This window comes from Ochlerotatus camptorhynchus, unplaced genomic scaffold (genome assembly GCF_037179485.1).
Source record: "Ochlerotatus camptorhynchus isolate MF236.1 unplaced genomic scaffold, CSIRO-AGI_Acam_v1.1 ptg000077l, whole genome shotgun sequence".
NCBI classification, from domain to species: Eukaryota; Metazoa; Arthropoda; class Insecta; order Diptera; family Culicidae; genus Ochlerotatus; species Ochlerotatus camptorhynchus.
Genome location: NW_027040567.1, coordinates 10,233,571 through 10,252,575, shown reverse-complemented (window position 1 = coordinate 10,252,575; position 19,005 = coordinate 10,233,571). Strand labels below are relative to the sequence as shown.

The window sequence follows — 19,005 nt, the reverse complement described above, 5'->3', positions numbered from 1 at the left end:
ACGACAGATAGCGATAGGGTTTACAATGATAAATGTTCAATGTGTTGTGTCTGTTTGTCTGTGATATAACATTGAGGTAACGTTCAGGAATACTTCACTTCGCAACCGATGCACCATTCTGACGGCCATATGAGTACCCAAGTAACCATATAGTCGCAATATAGCTTGTATTTATTCACTTTGCTTGAGTATGTTTAGTTGGGAAATCTGATGAAACTATCATTTCTTGAAACTAATACCTTTCGTATTCCATTCATTCTCTTTTCGCACTTTGGATATAACTCCACCTCATACTAATCTCTACATTGATTCAATAACTCATTCCGAGTGCTCGGTGGACCAACGACTTATAAGACACGAACCTTATGCCAGATGACGATGGCAATACAGTAACAGATGGTGGACATGAGATCGACCACACCAACCTGCGAGGAAGAGTCAACATCGAACCAGGTACGGAAATTAGTGCGGATTTATCTCCCAAGGAAAACAAGAAAACACCCGGAAAAGGCGGGCGGAATCATGTCAGAACCGACCAAGGACGATCTACGGAAGGAAATTGCCGGTGAAGTGCGGAATGAAATACGAAGCGTTAGAGAAAAAGTACAAGGGATTCCAAAAGAAGCAATCAATGGCGGCAGATTAGCGGAACATAGTGAGACCGAGCCTATTATTATTTATAAATTAAACATCAACATTAAACTTAATATGCACTAGGTTTGAAAAAAAAAAAAAAATTTCGAACCTGGAAGTGTGTACGTAATACTAATATGCAATTGATAAAGGTAATCCATATATGCGGGCTTATTGTAAGTGAAAGCAACCTCGGAATGGGCGTGACTCTCCAGACATTCTGAAATGGGTTGCTGGATCTGCAATAGAGCTATCAGTTTCTAACTCCCGGACTAAAGCTGTCTACAATGACATTGTAGAGAGAGTTCTTCCTTAATAACACTGCCGGCCAGTGGGGGTTAGAGGGAATACACACGCACACACCTCCTAACGGAATCCCTTTTTGAGTGTGTTGATTTATTTTCTTTAAATTCCGTTATAATTGCTTATCTTTTAACAGATACGCGTATTTCGTCTACTACTTGCAGACTTCTTCAGTGCCAAGTACTCATTACCAGCATCTGTCAAAAAATAAGCAATTATAACAGAATTAAAAGGAACTAAATCAACTCACTCAAAAAGCTCTTCATCATCAATCTTGTGATGGGATGAAAATCATGAGCTGATCCAATGGAAGCTAAATGGAAAATATTTTCGGTGCACTAAAAACGACTACATTTGCATCACTTTGTCACTCTACAATCAGCAAGAGTTGCAAATTTGACAATATGCCAGCAAAAGCCTTTAACACCTTGCTTAAGTAGATTCAATCAGGCTAGATAAAAAAAATACCGAATTGAAGATTGCAATTTTCTGAAGCGCTTTGATAAGAAACTGAAATCGAATAACCAAATGCAATCACAAAACAAATGATCTGTGAACAACAACATGAATACAAACAGCTATACAGCTAACAGTTCCTCTATGTTAACATGGATATGATGATAAAACACATGAAGAGAAAAGACGAACAAGCCCTGGTTAATTACAGTAGTACATACAGATGAATGTAATTGAAATCACATGAAGCTTCACCGAGCGTTGCAAATAATAACATAGATAGAGGACACTGAATGATGATGCACGGGTGGATTGTGTGCCAAACGAAGCATAATGTAGTAAACTACTAACTGCAGTAGTTGGTTGCATGTGACAAATATATGGCGATCGATAGTGTATAAGTTTAGGGTGCTTTCTCGAGAATAAAGGTGACTAATGCGCTGTCAAAACACAAAACACAGACACACATTCTAAATGCAAACCTTTCGAACGCCGTCCGTGTATTGTGTTATCGGAGTAGCGATCCACTGATAAGTTGGACCGATAAGTGAGGCTCCTTCGGCTAAGTGCCCGTTGCTGCAGTGGCTGGCCGGATTCCCGTGCACCATTATTCTGCCCATTCTGGTTTCCGTTGTTCAACGTATTGTAGGCCCGGGTTAGTGTTCCGTCGTCGTCGAAGTTGGTCTCCAGCAGAAAGTCGTCCCGAATCTGCTGGGAAGGCACTCGATTTCGCGAACCCATCGTTACGGTGGGTCTGTTTTCGTGGTGGCGATTACTATCCAATGCAATAGCACCAATAGCACCAGCAGCAGCCTGTTGCTTCTTCGATAAATATTCACTCACTGTTCGGACTGTGTTCGTCGTCGTGTCGTTGGGGGTAGTTCCATTCAGCAATGCCGTATACGATGACGACGACGACGACCGTTATGCGATGCGATGGTGTTGTTCGTCGTCGTGGTCACAGAGTGTTCGCGTGCACGTGGTGCGGTGGTTGTCGTGATTAATCCCGCCCGCAGACAGCCAGGTAGGTTATGTGAATGAACGAAACGAACGGAAGCAAAAATGAACAGCACACCGAGAAAGCGTATCATCATCAATCGACGACTTGCTTGCATGGGAGAGCGCAGAAATAGGCCTAAGTTTTAACCTAGATTTGGAGATTCGGTTTTATAATTGATAGCATCTCTTTTGGGCTTTCTTTTGTTTTGGAGCTGATCTTCGTTGATAAATTATTGCTGTAAAGGTGTAAAGCGTTTTCTCCCCATTGGAAATAATTTCGGTTTCGGTGGTAGCGGTAAGTCACGACGAGAGATGTCTACACAATTGGGTATAGTCGGGGTTTTCATTGATTTCAGGGTGTCATGTCGCGTCATTGTCGCAGGAATGTGAAGCAAAACGAATACAGTTTATGACATTTAGACGATGAACTAGTGCAAGTCTTCAGAGGAGCATTATGAAGTAACCGAAAGCATCATGACTAGGGTTACCATATCAAAAACTTGAAAAGGAGGACATTTCATTTGAAGCTTGGAGATTAAGGAGGACAATGATTCCCATTATTAACATTAAAGGAGGACACTGAGTTTTTATCAATCGTTTTAATAATATGTGCACTATCTCAAAATTCATGATTTGCAAAGGTTCAATTGAGATTGTTCATAAATGGTAGCATTTACCAATTCAATTCATCTTCTCATTATATTTTTGAAAAATGCCTTCATAATAAATTTTTGATACTTGTAAATGATCTAGTCTAACTGATTTGCATGAAAACTACAGCTTTACAGCCATAGAATCATCCCAATTTTTACCATGTTCATGGAACATCTAAGCAACCTGCTAATTTTACAATTGATTCAGCATAGGACTCAAAGGCCACTGCCATAGTAGGAGCGAAAAGGCGCGCTTAGCGTTCTATACAAAAGAGTTCCTATTATTGATATTATTCCTTACATTCGATTTCACGATTCGCGTGCCTCTTCGCTCTCAGTATGGTAGCGGCCTAAACAAAAAAATACCTAAAATACCATAGTACCAGAACGTCAAAATCGAACACAAATTGAATTCAATCTGTGTGGCTGTGTTCCATTTGATGAATTTTAGCTTAAATTTTACAGGTAGAAAATCTTCGAATGCTATTGTACCGGTATTATTTCTGGCAGCCTAGGAATCAATTTTGACAAACACCTCGAAAATCACACGGTCAACAACAGAGAGATTTTCGAACCTTTTTTTTCGAAATATCAAATTTATGTAAACATTCAGAAAAATGGGACACAGACTGTGTTCCATTTGATGATTTTTCACTGACACCTCGAAAATAATCACCAAATGGATCGCAGCCTAAATGTAGGGGGGTTGACAGCTGCAGTATACTCTTAGTCCTACTATCTAATGGCATTTGCTAGATAAGATGAGGTTGCGACATAATTAAACAAATAAGCTCTGCAAACAACGGTCTTTGAAAACAATTTTATGAATCTGTTACTGGCAAAAATACAAGGATTAAAAAGGAGGACATTTTCGGGCAAAAGGAGGATGTAGAAAAATTATTGAAAAAGGAGGACATGTCCTCCTTCAGGATGCCATATGGTAACCCTAATCATGACAGCATCAATTTAGTTTGAAAGGTTCCCTCGACCCCTTCCGATTTGAATGAAACACTGGTCACATCCCTAACAAACGGGTACCATACACTAACGATATCATAGATGGTAATACCATACCACATAAAGTTGGGATGATACCCCGAAGTGGGGGTTAGCCGCTTCTTATGGTTATTGTTTATGCGGGATGTTCTTTGCTACCAATGGTTGCATTTTTCGTCTGAATATTTTTTTTTTCTCTCAAGAGTAACTTTTGAAAAGGGCGTATTCAAAAATTGATTGTATGATCAAAATGACATCTGAAATTAAAATGATGATCAAAATGACATCTGAGAAGAAGTTGTTAGTAATTGAATGTTCTTTGAGAAAAAAATACACTGAAAGAAAAAAGGTCAGTTAATTCATAGTAAAAAAAACATAAAACGTTGATTTTCTCAAAACACCCCCCCTTCGATTTTTAATTTTTTTTTTGTTGAGATAAAGGGTGATACGGTCAAAATTTGGTCAAGGGAAAACGCGTGTAAATCGGTGAAATCGTTTATTTAAAAAATCAAATTAAATTTCTTTTTCAAGTTCAATTAGTATAAAATTCAGGAAAAATATTCAGTTAGGCTTCCGCTTTTCCAAATCCGAATTGCCGGGCCTTACGCTTGACCCCTGCCATCAGATTTTGTACAGCCACCTTGTCCACCTTCTTCGCCGCAGAAAGCCAGTTTGCCTTGAACTGCTGCTCGCCCTTAGCAGTTTTTTGGTCTTCTTTAGGTTCCGCTTGACAATAGCCCAGTATTTCTCAATTGGGCGGAGCTCTGGCGTGTTGGGAGGGTTCTTGTCCTTGGGAACCACCTGCACGTTGTTGGCGGCGTACCACTCCATGGCCTTTTTGCCATAATGGCAAGATGCCAAATCCGGCCAAAACAGTACGGAACAACCGTGTTTCTTCAGGAAAGGCAGCAGACGTTTATTCAAACACTCTTTCACGTAAATTTCTTGGTTGACAGTCCCGGAAGCTATGAAAATGCTGCTTTTCAAGCCACAGGTACAGATGGCTTGCCAAACCAGATATTTCTTTGCGAACTTTGACAGTTTCATGTGCTTGAAAACATCTGCTACCTTTCCCCTTCCTTTTGCCGTATAAAACTCCTGTCCCGGAAGCTGCTTGTAGTCGGCTTTGACGTAGGTTTCGTCGTCCATTACCACGCAGTCAAACTTCGTCAGCATCGTCGTGTACAGCCTCCGGGATCGCGCTTTGGCCGTCGTATTTTGTTTATCATCGCGATTTGGAGTCACTACCTTCTTGTAAGTCGATAGTCCGGCTCGTTTTTTGGCTCGATGCATGGTTGTAGACGATACACCCAGCTTATTTGCGGCATCTCGGAGAGAGAGGTTAGGGTTTCGCTTGAAACTACCGGCAACTCTCTTTGTCGCCTCAGCGGCTTCCGGTTTTCGATTTCCCCCCGATCCAGACTTCCTGGCTGTCGACAAACGTTCCCCAAACACTTTAATTACATTTGTAACGGTTGATTTGGCAACTTTCAGCGATTTTGCCAACTTTGCGTGCGAGTAGCTCGGATTTTCGCGATGCGCGAGCAAAATTTTGATACGCTGCTCTTCTTGCTTGGACGGCATTTTGACAACTGAAGAGTGAATTCCAAAATCAAAATAGGAGCAACATTCTACACACACACACCTTCAAAATGAGGGGTGTTCAGGTTTTTTAAATGCAAAATTGAAAGAAATACGTCAAGTTGATATTGACCAAATTTTGACCGTATCACCCTTTAGCTGAAGTAATGCCCTAAAATTTGGTGAAGAGTGTAAGCTGTTAACTAACTTTAAAACAATTCTATAATTTTTAGCGGATAAGTGGAGGTACACCATAATAAAATATATGAAAATAAATGATCTTACTGGCATCGGTGAAAAAGTTTATGCCATCATAGAGCTCTTCGTTGTGCAGTTTTGTTTTGTTTCGTGCGCAAAAGATGAAAATTAAGAGCAAACCAAATCTTTGCAACAATGTATCGAGGAATGGTTTGCTTTATCTTTCTTTCTTCCGTTGTCCGCGAAATAAATCGGAATGTGGAGTGTGGAAAGCGTTTTGTGCTCATAATATTACAATACTTCTCCCTCAAACAACACCATGATGCCGTCATGCTCGTTTGGCTTCATTATGCTTTGCCTCCGCATATCTATGGAATCTATAGTATCTATAGTTAATACGAATTTAAAAAATAATAATTATGAATTTTAAACATTTTAGACCATTTTCAAATATTAGTCGCGATTTCCAGCAACAAAATGTTTTTTTTTTCATGATAAGGAGAAGCAACCAAGGTATTGCCCTCAAGACAACGGATCCCGCCGTCGTCGCTGATAGGCTTGGAATCGACAGTTATTCGGCGGACTTCCGACGTAAGCAAAACGCAACTGTCAATTCCAGCACCAACTTCTCTATCCCCGACGACGACTCTAACGCCCACTACAATCAGCCGTTCAACTTCCGCTGGATCTGATGAGGTCGTTTACCCACTTCTAAACCATCTGCCCCTGACTGGAAAACTCAAGCTGTTGGATCTGTTCAACAGGGAATGGTTTAGCGATTCCCTTCCGTCGCTATGGAATTACAGCCTGGTTGTCCCTATCTGTAAACCTGGCAAACCAGGCCGATCACCATGAGATTACCGCCCAATGCTGCTTCTCCAAGGTTATGAAGAGGATGGTCAATCGTCAATCTCTGCAGCTTCTTCAATGAGCACAACTTGGCAGAATGCGTTTCGACCCGGTAGGCCCTCGAAGACGCTATGGCGGGCGATCAACACGTCGAGATAGCTGCACTAGACATCTCTAAAGCTTATAACCACACCTCGATGCCGGCGGTTCTATAACAGCTCGTTGTATGGGGACTCAAGGGACATATTCTTCATTTCACTCGGAACTTCTTACGGCACCGCACCTCTATCGGGAACCATCGGTCTGCTTCCTTCCGAGAGGAAACCGGCGTACCTCAGGAATCGGTACTGGCGGTTATCTTATTTCTTGTCAGTATGAATGGTGTATTCTGCAATCCCCCAGTGGGCATTTTATTCGTCTACGCTGACAATATCGTCATTATGACCGCCAGGAATACTATCAAAATCCTCCGGACGAAACTGGCACAGACCGTTAAGTTTGCACCCATGGCAACCGGTCTTTGTCCACACCCATCATGATTGGGACCCAGATTATATCACAACGAAAAACAGTCAAAATCCATAGAGTGCAGCCTTTCTTTCAAGGCCCACTTCGATGAGGTTAAGACCAACTGCCAAACTCGACTGAACCTACTCCAGGGAGTCAAGAAAATGCTATCTTCCGATGCTTACCGACGATGAAAATGCTAGTAAACGGAATCGTGATCAATGTACAGTAAGATCATGGATTATCATTTGTGTTACACATAATGATCAGCAACAAAAACGATAATCTACTGATATGATAACAATCACTTTGTAATGTATCTCGAAATCTAGGAGCTTGCTGTCTTCGGAAAAGTTGTTCTAGAGGTCAAATACCGTACATAGGGTAAACGCTCCTATAGTTGCGGTACGTTAGAAGTGTTAGGTTCCTATAGTTGTGTATTGAGTCTCCATGCACAACTATAGGAACCTAACGCTTCTAATGTACCGCAACTACACACTTATAAATAGCTAATTTTACACGTGACGGAATCAATCTTTGACATAAAGAATGAGACGTAAACAAACATGTCATGTAAAATTAAGTGCTCCGAAACTGAAAAGTTCAAAAGTACGTTTGATTGAGCTGAATTTTGCGTCTATTATGACTCAATTTTGTGTCAAAATTGACGCTCGTATATGTCAGTCTCAGAGCACCTAAATTTACATGATTTTTTCTTAGTGTGTATAGGAGCGTTAACCCTAATGGATATTTTTGGAATCGGGAGGACACATATATGTTGAAAATCAATGTAGGCCGCCATTTTGAAATCCGTCATCTCGGCCGTTTGTTTCGGAAAAAAAAACTGTCAAATACCCTACAATATGGGTAATTCTGGAACTTGAATAACATGTAGATGTCGAAAATCGACGCGGCCGACATCGATTTTCGACATCTACACGTCATTCAGGTTTCAAAAATACCCATATTGTAGGGCACAGTTGTTTATAAAACCAATAGCCACCATCTTGGATTCCCAAATAGCGGCAGATAGCAAATTTTCTACCTCTGCATGTCATTCCTGTTCCGAAAATACCCATATTGCAGGGTAATTAACAGTTTTTCTGGAATGACGGGACTGACATCAAATGATTCCACTATGGGATTTCACAAATTTGACAGTACCCTCTTAACAGGTCTATGTATGGCCCATAATAAACTTGAACAACACATACGAACTTTGCGGCTGTATTGCATATTTAACAGCTGTCGCTTACACCGCATGTGTTTGTTTTGCGTTGGTTGCAAGTGTGTGGGGGAAAAATAGCAGACAACAGAACAATACTGGCCTAGCAGCTCGTTGTCTTAAATCGATGGCCACCATCTTGGATTTCCAAATGGCGCCAGACATCAATTTTCTACAGTTTTTCTTAAATCGATGGCCACCATCTTAGATCTCAAAATGACAGCAAACATAGATTTTCGATCTCTCTACGTCATCCCAATCCCGAAAATACCCATATTATAGGGTATTTGATTAGCCTTGTTACATGGGGAATTTTCAGTGACAACAGCTGATGATGATGATCAGAAATTATCGCTATTTTATATATGATCATGATCTGTTACACAAATGATAATCGCATTATCATTTCCTGAACTATCCATTGTGATTTACGGATTTGTACTAATCATGAGTGTTACCAAAATGAGAATGTCATTATCTTTATCTGAATCGTTGATTTTGATTCCCTGCTACTCCGCTCCCTCACCAAACGCCATCCCGACAGCAACCGGCACCTACGAATCCGTATCTCCAAGACGATCATCAACTCCCAGTTTACGTGCATGGCTTGATCGAACCTCGTAGAAAAACTATCTACTGTCCAGTGTAGGTAAAATATCAAAAAATCAAATCTCACCAAAGCCCAAGATCACGCTTGATTTTCGTAGACAAAAATCAACAAGCACACAACTGCGGTTGATATTGCTAGCTGTGATGTCGCAGCTCGGAATATCAAGCTAACAAAACGCACAAGCTGAAAATCTCTCCAAACTGTGGTGAGATTGAGTTTCTTGATTTTTGCTTTACTCCCGAACGCAACCGAAACCTCCATAACGGCTAGCAGCAGTCGCTTCGTGTCTGCCATCGGTGAAGATCAAAAAGAGATAGCATTATTATACCTTCTCTTTCTAAGAAAACGAGGTGCAACGGAATCATTTTTGCGTCGATTCAACTCTCAGCTTCAATCGAGGCGAGGCCGCAACTTTACACGTTGTGAATAGTCTCGCAATATCAAAGGAGCTTGTAAAATCAATATCAAGCATTATATTTTGCTCCAATATCATGCGTGATATTGAGAGCATATGAGAGTGGGAAAATATCAATTTGCTAATGATCATGCCATTACTGCTACTGTCTATCAAAGGGCCATCCGCATCACCACCGGTCTGCTTCCATCCACCCCTGGTTTAACTGCCTGCGTTGAGGGCGGCATACTCCCCTTTGATCAACTTATCGAAATGACCATCTGACATGTCCAGGGTCCACTTGTGTATGAACCTGCCTAAAATTGCCATCGATCAGACAATAAAACAGACGTTCAAGGCCGGTTCCAACCCCCTTGCCGTTACCCAGACCTACCGTAACCTAATCGAACACCAATACAAAGGATATAGCTTACGTTACTCTGACGAATCACTTTCCCAGCGTAAAGTCGGCATTGGGATCTCCAGCCCCGAAGTTAGGATTTGTTACCGCCTCCCAGACCAGTGCAGCGTGTTCTCGGTTGAGGCCACCTCCACTGCGTCAAGCAAACCAATCGTCCTTTTCACCGACTCAGCCAGTGTTGCAGGACATCCTCTCGAGTGCCCCATCTGGAACTACTGTCGCCTCGATACCCGGCCACTGCGGAATCCAGGGCAATGTGGAAGCTGATCGCCTCGCCTCCGCTGGTAGAAAAATGTGCCTATACACGCGTAAAGTGGATTTTTAGCATCGCTTGGGGCCTCACTTAGCTCAATCGGTAAAGGTGCTGGAGGAGGTGACTGGGTTCGATTCCTGGTCCGGTCTAGGAATTTTTCGGGTTGGAAAATTTCTCGGCTTCCCTCGGCATAGAGTATGATTGTACTTGCCACACAACTATACTAGTGCAAAAATGGTACAGGCATCGAAAGCTCTCAATTAATAACTGTGGAAGTGCATCTAGAACACTAAGTTAAGAGCACGCAATAAGCTAAAATGCGATAAGCATTAAGCTTGAAATGCGAAGAAGAAGAAGAAGAAGAAGAAGAAGGAAGCCTGGAATAGGGACTGGATTAACTCCCGCGACCTCTTCATCAGAAAAATCAAAGAAGACACGGGCAAATGGGAGGATCCAGCGAGTGTACCCCATTAGGCATGTCATCAGAATGAAAACTAGTGGAACCGTCTGCTGATGTGAGGGAGCGATACTTCCATGAACGGTCTCGTGGAAGATTATCATCTGGCTGTCGTGGATCACTGTTACGACATTTTAGTTTTGACCGAAACATGGCTCAATTGTCGAACCATTTCAAACTATGTCTTTGGTGCTGGCTACGAAATATTTCGCTGCGATCGAAACACGAATAATAGTAGGAAAACTACTGGGGGAGGCGTCTTTATCGCAGTCAATTCCAAGCTGAAAGCAGAGATTATCGAGGACGATTCCTGGAACACGGTTGAACAAGTGTGGGTGGACTTGGTGATCGTCAATTGCTTCTCTGTGCAGTGTACACCCCTCCTGATCGCATCCGTGACTTGGAGCTTATTGACGCACATTATCGATCCGTCTTGGTCGCTTCAAACAAAGCAGGGCCTTCCGACGAAGTTATTGTTCTTGGCGGTTTTAACCTACCGGACATTGCATGGACTCCAACCCATAGTGGTTTCTTTTGTCCAGATCACGAGCGTTCATCTTTCCACGTAGGAACCATCCAGCTGCTGGACAGTTATAGTACCGCAATTCTGTCACAATTTGTGACAAGACGTGAGAAAAAGTTTCTGCAGCAATGTTGACGTCTACAGGATCAAGAATATGCTCCCAATCTAGGTTAGACAGAACATGGACAGTACTGCGATGGTCAGCTCTAAGTAAGTCATATGACTTCCTTAGAGCTGACCATCGCAGTACTGTCCATGTTCTGCCTAACCTAGATTAGGAGCATATTCTTGATCCTGTAGACGTCAACATTGCTGCACAAACTTTTTCTCACGTCTCGGCATATGTCATTGACAGACACGTTTCCAAAAAGATCATCCATATCGAGTCTCGCGTCTCGTGGATGACGAAAAATCTTCGCTCGTTGAAAAGAACTAAGAAGGCTGCTCTCAGAAGATTTACTATATCCCGTACACTGCCGCTGAAATGCTACTATGTCAGACTCAACCACGAGTATAAGCGGTTAAGTCGTCTCTGTTTTCAACGCTATCAAAGGAGGATTCAACGGCGGCTAAAATCACACCCGAAATCCTTCTAGAACTTCGTAAATGAGCAACGCAGGGAAGTCGGCTTACCCTCTTCCACGATTTTTAATGGTGAAACTGCTGGCAATCAACAAGACATTTGCAACCTGTTCTCAGCCAAATTTGCTAATGTGTTTGAAGACGAGCAACTCTCCGCTAATCTCATCACATCCGCGGCCAGTAATGTTCCTTTGGTCAACCAAACGCTCAGCGTTGTCGATGCCACTACAGATACGATTTCCAGAGCAGCATCTGAACTTAAGACTTCAGCTAAGGCTGGACCCGATGGTGTTCTGTCGATTATTCTTAAAAAGAACATCACTAGTCTTTTAGATCCACTGCGCCGCATATTCCAGCTCTCTCTTTTCAGATGCATCTTTCCGTCTTGCTGGAAGACTGCGGATATGTTTTCTGTTCATAAAAAGGGAAGCAAACGCGACGTAAACAACTACCGGGGAATTACGTCGCTGAGTGCTGTATCAAAACTTTTTGAATTGGTTGTCATAGAGTCCCTAAATGCGCATTGCTGAACCACGAAATTGCGATCGCTAAGCTTGATAGGCTAGGGATCGGTGGAAATCTTTGAGATGGTTTCGTTCATACCTTACGAAGCGCCAACTGACAGAAAATTTGAGTACTTGTCGCTCAGAAAGTTTCTGCGCAAAGTCCGGTATACCTCAGGGTCGCCATCTGGGACCATTGGTATTTCTCCACGATTGGGCCACGATTATCGTTTGCAGACGATCTGAAAGTTTTTCTGCGCATCCGCTCACTCGCCGACTGCCGTTCTCTCCAAAATCAGATTGACATCTTTGCTGACTGGTGTAGTCTAAGCCGACTGGTGGTCAACCCAGCTAAGTGTACAATCATTACTTTCTCACGCAAGAAACAACCTATTATTTTCAACTACAAACTACTTGGCCCGACTATCGAACGGGTGCATTGCGTGAAAGACTTAGGCGTTTTTCTAGACTCAAAGCTGACATACTCACACCATATATCGTATGTCGTCGACAAAGCGTCCCTTACGTATCCGAAAAGATGTTTTCAGAGCCTTAACCGTCACCGATACTCTGCAAGGAAGACCAAATTAGACCTTGCACCACCTCTAAATGTCAACGAAAAAATGATGTTACTTAATTAGTCCAAATAATCATTTTCCACATGGGAAAACATGTCACCATAGTGTTGCAAGCTATCCACTATCACTCCCGGCGAACCATCTGACGCCACGTACCCAGTATCGTCAGCAAAGAAATAGTATTCCACGCCTTTATTGGACTTAGTAGAGAACCTTGAGGGACATCGTAGGGAATAACTGCCATTCACGGACACTTGAAAGCTCCTCCTATCTTCAGGTAGGAAGTGCAGGATCACTGACAGAATTTATAACCACCGAAGAGCTTTATTAATTTTCCATAGGTCTTTACATGATACAATCCAAATCCTTACTTGAAGCATAGATTATTATTTCGCTTAACTTTTGACCCTAAAGAATACCTACAGTATAGTCAAAGTCGAAATATGTTATTCTCAATTGAGAAGAGAAATGCAAGAAAATTCCGATGAGGATTTTTGAAATATTCTTAAAAGAATTTTTACGGAATTCCAAGAGGATGACTTGAGAATGCTTAGCAAAATTTCAAGGGAAGTTCCTGTACTATAAGAAGAAAATTCAAAATATTATCCCATGGCCAAGTTCGACTGGTAGGAAACGTATTTTTTTTTTGCTGCTCCTCTTTTCCCTGGCTTAGACCGTGTGACTCGCCAATTAGGTAGTCTCTTTATTTGTTCGTATAGTTGTTGCTTTCCATGGTGGTGTTGTGTATGATGGTCCTTGATGTTCGGCTTTATACCGTTATTTTCGCCTCCTCGAGAAACTTTACTACTGCTTTTAATTCCTTTTCGTCCCCCTCTTTAAGTATTTGTGTCAGCGGTTTTCTATCTTGCAGTAATTTGTAATTCGATCTTATCATGTTCCACTTGGTGCAGTGGAATAGTAGATGTTCAATATTTTCTTCTTCTTGACATATTTCACAGTTGCTATTTGCCTCCCAACGCCATTTATGTTTCCTGTCCTTCGTTAAGCAGTGATTTGATCTTATCCTGGTAAGCATTATTTTTTCTTTCGTGGCCAGTGCCATGTCCTTGAACCAAACCTTCGACCCTGGTACCTCTGCAAATTCGTAGTGCTTTACTCCTTTTTCCTGGGACAATTTTTGATACTCTTCTATCCAGCTGTTCCATATATCCTCTTTTGCTACGTTGATGGTATCCTGTAGTGTTAGTTTTCCAAAGTTTGACTGCTCTCTCTTCGTAGTTTCAACCGCTATTTTATCCGCGACTTCGTTCCCTGACACGCCGACATGACTAGGAACCCATTGAATTCTATATTCCCACTTGTTATTACGTGCTTTGTGCAATAACTGGATAATTTCTAGAACGAATTGGTTGTTTATTCCATTGTTCGTAGTTTTAAGTGTTGAACAAGAGCTTTTTGAGTCTGTGACAATTACGACCCATTGTAACTGTTCCTCTATTGCCATGTTTATCGCTTCTCGGATTGCCATCAACTCTGCATTCATTATATTAGTTTTCGGATTGATCTTCTCTGCTATTCTATGTCCACTTACTAGGTCTACTGCTGCTATTGCTGTTCCGTTATGGTTTTTTGACGCATCCGTAAAAATTTTCCAAAACATACTGTATTTGGTGTTCATCATTTCTGCAACTATTGCTCTCCATTGCTCCTGATTTAAGTTTTCCTTTTTCTCCTTATTGTTTGGTATACCGTCCTGTATCCGTTCAGTTATTTCATCGCAGTTGTTTAACTCCTGAATGCAGTTTTCTGGTCTCTCAGTTAGTACATACATGATATCTATGTGTTTTTCTGCTAACTCCGTCATATACGTGCCATTTGTGGACTCATTGTCAAGTGCTTTGTATATGAATTTTTTGTTTGGATTACTTCCGTGTTTGATTTTTATGGTTTCTTTCAAACTTAACCATTCTATTCTTTTATTCATCGACAATAACCCACTATCTGCTAGCATTACATTAATAGGTGTGCTGTTAAGGTATCTCATTGCAACTCGTATGTATGCGTTTTGGACCGTTTCTATTTTTTGTAGATTCGTTTTTGCAGCATTGCCGTATACGATTGCTCCATATTCTAACTTGGACCTAACAATAGCATTTCCTATTTTTAACACAGTTTCCGGATTAGCAGGGCTTTTTTTTGTAGGAAATCATTTTCAGAAGGTTTAGGCTTTTCTTGGCTTTGGTTGTTACCTCTTCTATGTGCTTTTTGTGTATGAGGCCTTTATCTAGCGTATATCCTAAGTACTTATGGGTATTATTAACTTCGATCCTTTCTCACTGCACCTTAATATTAAGCTTGTGATCTGGTATTTTGCTGTAGTTCACAACTGCACACTTAGCTGGATTCATTTTCAATTCCAATCCCTGATGTCTCGTTCTGACTACCTCGATACATCGATTCGCTTTTTCTACTATTTCCTCGCTATCTCCTTCTATCATCAGCGCAAAGTCGTCTGCAAACTGCGTCAGGAACACTCCTTCTTCTATTTCTTCGTGAAGATCAATCGTGTATAGATTGAATAACACTGGTGATAATGGGCAACCCTGGGCTAGTCCTCTGTTGACTGTTACTGTTACCTCTCGTTCTTGGGCTGTTATTTTCATTATTCTCTCGTTCAAATATTCATATATCCATCTTCTAATTTCCCACGGAATTTGCAATTTTTCCATTTTGTCCAGCAATATTTGGCAGTTTACTGAATCAAACGCTTTGTCCACGTCCAGGAAGAATACTACGCAGTTTTTCTTCTGTGCTTTTAGTTCCTTGATGGAATTGACTATATAGTTTACGCTGCTTATTGCCGAATACCCCTTTCTGAATCCGAACGACAGTGGTGGTAGTAATTCCATCTCATCTGTATACTTCGCAAGTCGGTCTTTGACTACAGTGTTAATTGTTTTTAGAAACACGTTCATCAACGCAATTCCTCTCTTAGCCGTGATATCATTTGGGTCTCTATTGGGTTTTTGTATTAATACCATCTTGCTAATCCGCCATCGTTCTGGAATTTCGATTGCTAGCCATACTGCATTTAGTTGTACACTTATTTCGCTTATCATTCCGATATTTAATCCCTTTATCATCTTGTATGATATATGGTCTACACCTGCAGCAGAGTGATCTTTCTTGCTTTTTATTACCTTGAAAATTTCCTCGAAATTTAGTGATTCTCCCATGTACGCTTTTTCTTGTTGTATTCCGTGTTTCCATGTTAGATTTTGTTTTTTTTTTGACATAATTCCTTCTCATAAATTCCATCGCTGTGTTTAGGGACGGTGAATGGTCCGCTCCTTTTTTTGATCCTGTAAGTGCCGTGTCCAATCCTCGAATTATGTTCCAAATTTGCTTCGGTGGGGTTGATTCCTCTATTTTTTCCTGTAGTTCGTGTACATATTTCCGTTTTTCCTTCCTGACTAGCTTCTTGAACACCGCTCTAGCTTTCTGCATCTCCTTTTGATTGTTTAATGATTTTTCTTTGTTGAAGTTTCTTAGCCTTTTCCTCTTTTCATTGTATGCTTTTTGTAAATCTTTGTTCCACCACGCTTTCAGAAAATCTGCCTTTTTATTCTTCACTACATAACTAGCTGCCTCTATTTGTTCCTCGAATACTTGTTGCATTTCTTCCGGGGAGTATAGGTATTGCGGTCTTAGTGAGTTTAGTCCTTCTATTGCTCGTTGTACATTTACTTTCTTTCGTGTGCCCCACGATATCGGTGCTTCAGATTGTATTGTCATGCTGATGCAGAGATGCATACTACCGAACTCTTCTTGTAGCACATTCCAATTCGTCAGTGATGCTAGGTGGCTTGTCGCGAATGACAGATCGATGGCCGTGGGAGATGAGTTGATCCTAGGAATCGTAGTACTCTGTCCGTCGTTCAACATTACCAGCTTTGAGTTTGCCAGTTCGTTCGCCATAGCAGTGCCTTTCGCGCATGGTTTAACCCCGTCGTCCCACATGGGGTGCCTTGCGTTGAAATCTCCCGTTAACATTATTTCTCCGTCCATTCTTTCGATTAGACTGAAAATCTCTCCAAATCTCTCAATTTCCTTTTTGGCTAGCCTACTATCCGGTGGCACGTATATCGAGAATATTGTAAAGTTTAGCGACAGGCTCTTTGTTCGTATTGCTACTACTTCTACTGGTTCGTAGGTGCCTAGTTTTATCTCTTCGTAACTGATGTCTTCCCTGATCAAAATTCCTACTCCTCCGAATCCTTCATCTCTACACCTCTGTACCAATCTGTAACCTTTTATCCTGAAATTTTCATTTGGTTTCAACCAAGTTTCTTGTAAACTAGCTATTATAATTTCCTCCTTTTTCAAAAACATTGATAACTCTTCTCTTGTTTCTACAGGCCTTAAAGATTGTATGTTATTCTGCATTATTTTTATGTTCTTATCCATTTTTCTCCATATTCTCGTGTGTAACTTCTTTGTCTTCTGTTATAGATGCTAGTTCATTAGTGATGTCTTCGATGATTTCTTGGATTGTGGTACTGATTCTGATGATGAGTTCCTCATAAGCAATTGCCGATGCCTCCTTGGTAATGATTTCTGCATTGATTCCCAAGTGCAGCCTCATTAATTTCCTGATTACGTCCAGATTCCTCCAAAATCGCTTCATTTCCGTTATTGTTCTTTCCCATTGGTCCACGTTGTATGGGTTCTCGTTGAATTGATGAGGTACATTTTCATTCATAACCACCTGTGCATAGTTTGGACGTCGTTGTTGGGATCTTGTTCCATTCCTTTGAACCAGTACAGTCTTGTACTGCGATCCCGGATTTGAATTTCGCTGTTGTGTCAGATTAGGAAACTCCACTTCATCGTCCGGTAGGATGTCGAATGTGTTTTCTTGTGTGCATTTCTTCTTCGCTTCATTGAACGTTATCTTATCCCTTTGCATGATCTCCGAAATCTGTCGTTGTTCCTGTCGCATTGGACAGAATCTCTCCGTTGCTTTGTGGTTACCTCCGCAATTTATATACTTCACCGTTACACAGTCCTCCTGATTATGCTCCTGTCCGCAGTTTTTACATTTTTCAGCTCTTTTGCATTGCTCCTTCTTGTGTCCATATCCCCAGCAGTTCGCACATTGCTTTACCGGAAATATGTACAGTTCGACTTTGAATTTGCATCCAAAGATCATGATGTTGTCTGGGTGCTTGCTTCCTTTAAATGTAATCTTTACATTGTTCGTATCTAACAGCTTCCCTTCTTTGTTCCTTTTCTTCATTCTTTCCGCTTTCAATACTTCTGTGTCCGATTCCATGTTCTCCATCAACTCGTTTTCGTTGTATTCTCTTGGGATTCCCTTGACCAATCCAATCGTCTGTCTCAGCACGAACGGTACGAAACATTTAAGATTTTGCTGCTCCAGCTTCTCGCCTCTCAGAACGTTGGCAGCAGCTTCTGACTCAAACGTGACTTTGAATCTTAGTCTTCCTACCCTGACAATGTCCAGATAGTTGATCTTTCTTGAATTTAGTACTCGTGCCACTTCAATCGGGAATCTTGCCGTTTGTTTCTCGAAGTCAGCTGGTTCCATAAATACCACGTCCATCACACCATTCGTGTTTGTCCTGGTTGAGGTTTCTGCAGTTTGATTGTCCTGTTGAGTGCTGGTTCTGTTCGATGTTGATTTTTTCGTTTTCTCCACATTTTGTCCTCCTGGTTTCACTGCTTGCTGCGTTTCTCCGATTTTATACTGCTTTCTGGTCACGATGTTTGATTTCATTTTGTATCTTCTTTTATTGCTCTCTAATTTCTAATTGTAATGACTTGTTTTGTATTCTTCACTTAACCTAACACTGTTTTTTTTCGCTTAACCTATTACTGTTTTTCTCTTCTTCTTCTTCTTAATACTATTCGTCTTCTCCTTCTCAGCCCGCAACTTAATTTGATCACTTTTCTTCTAATTTCTTGTTTTGGTTCGTACAGAATCATCTTCACTTGGTCTCTATGTTTAATTTATGTTATTTCACTATCTTAATTGTTTGAAAAACACATTTAACTGCCAAATTATTCGCTTTTTTACGGTGCCGCAAGAAAAACACGATCCGTTCGAAAACAAAATGGCGAGCGAAGTGAGGAAACGTATTTTTAAACTACTTGAATATATCTGAGGTGAACTCCAAGGAAATTCTAAGCAATATTCAAAGGATTAATTTCCAAACGGTAACTTTCAAAGGGAATTATTTAGATAAATTTAAGGGAAACCTCGGGAGAATTATTAATAATACTAAGACAATTTATTGTAC

The 19,005-nt window shown here is 41.1% G+C and overlaps 1 protein-coding gene across 2 annotated transcripts in view; it reads right to left on the bottom strand.

The window, feature by feature from the left end:
* M6 (neuronal membrane glycoprotein M6) overlaps positions 1 to 19,005 on the bottom strand; it is a 30,939-nt gene that overhangs the window by 10,110 nt on the left and 1,824 nt on the right. The window contains exon 1 of one of the 2 annotated variants that reach the window (XM_065217565.1): positions 1,875 to 2,219. The exons of the other annotated variant lie outside the window; for it this stretch is intronic. Coding sequence (XP_065073637.1) covers positions 1,875 to 2,133 — 259 coding nt within the window. The 5' untranslated portion in view covers positions 2,134 to 2,219. Of the gene's footprint in view, positions 1 to 1,874; positions 2,220 to 19,005 lie in introns of those variants that run through there. 2 annotated transcript variants of the gene reach the window in all.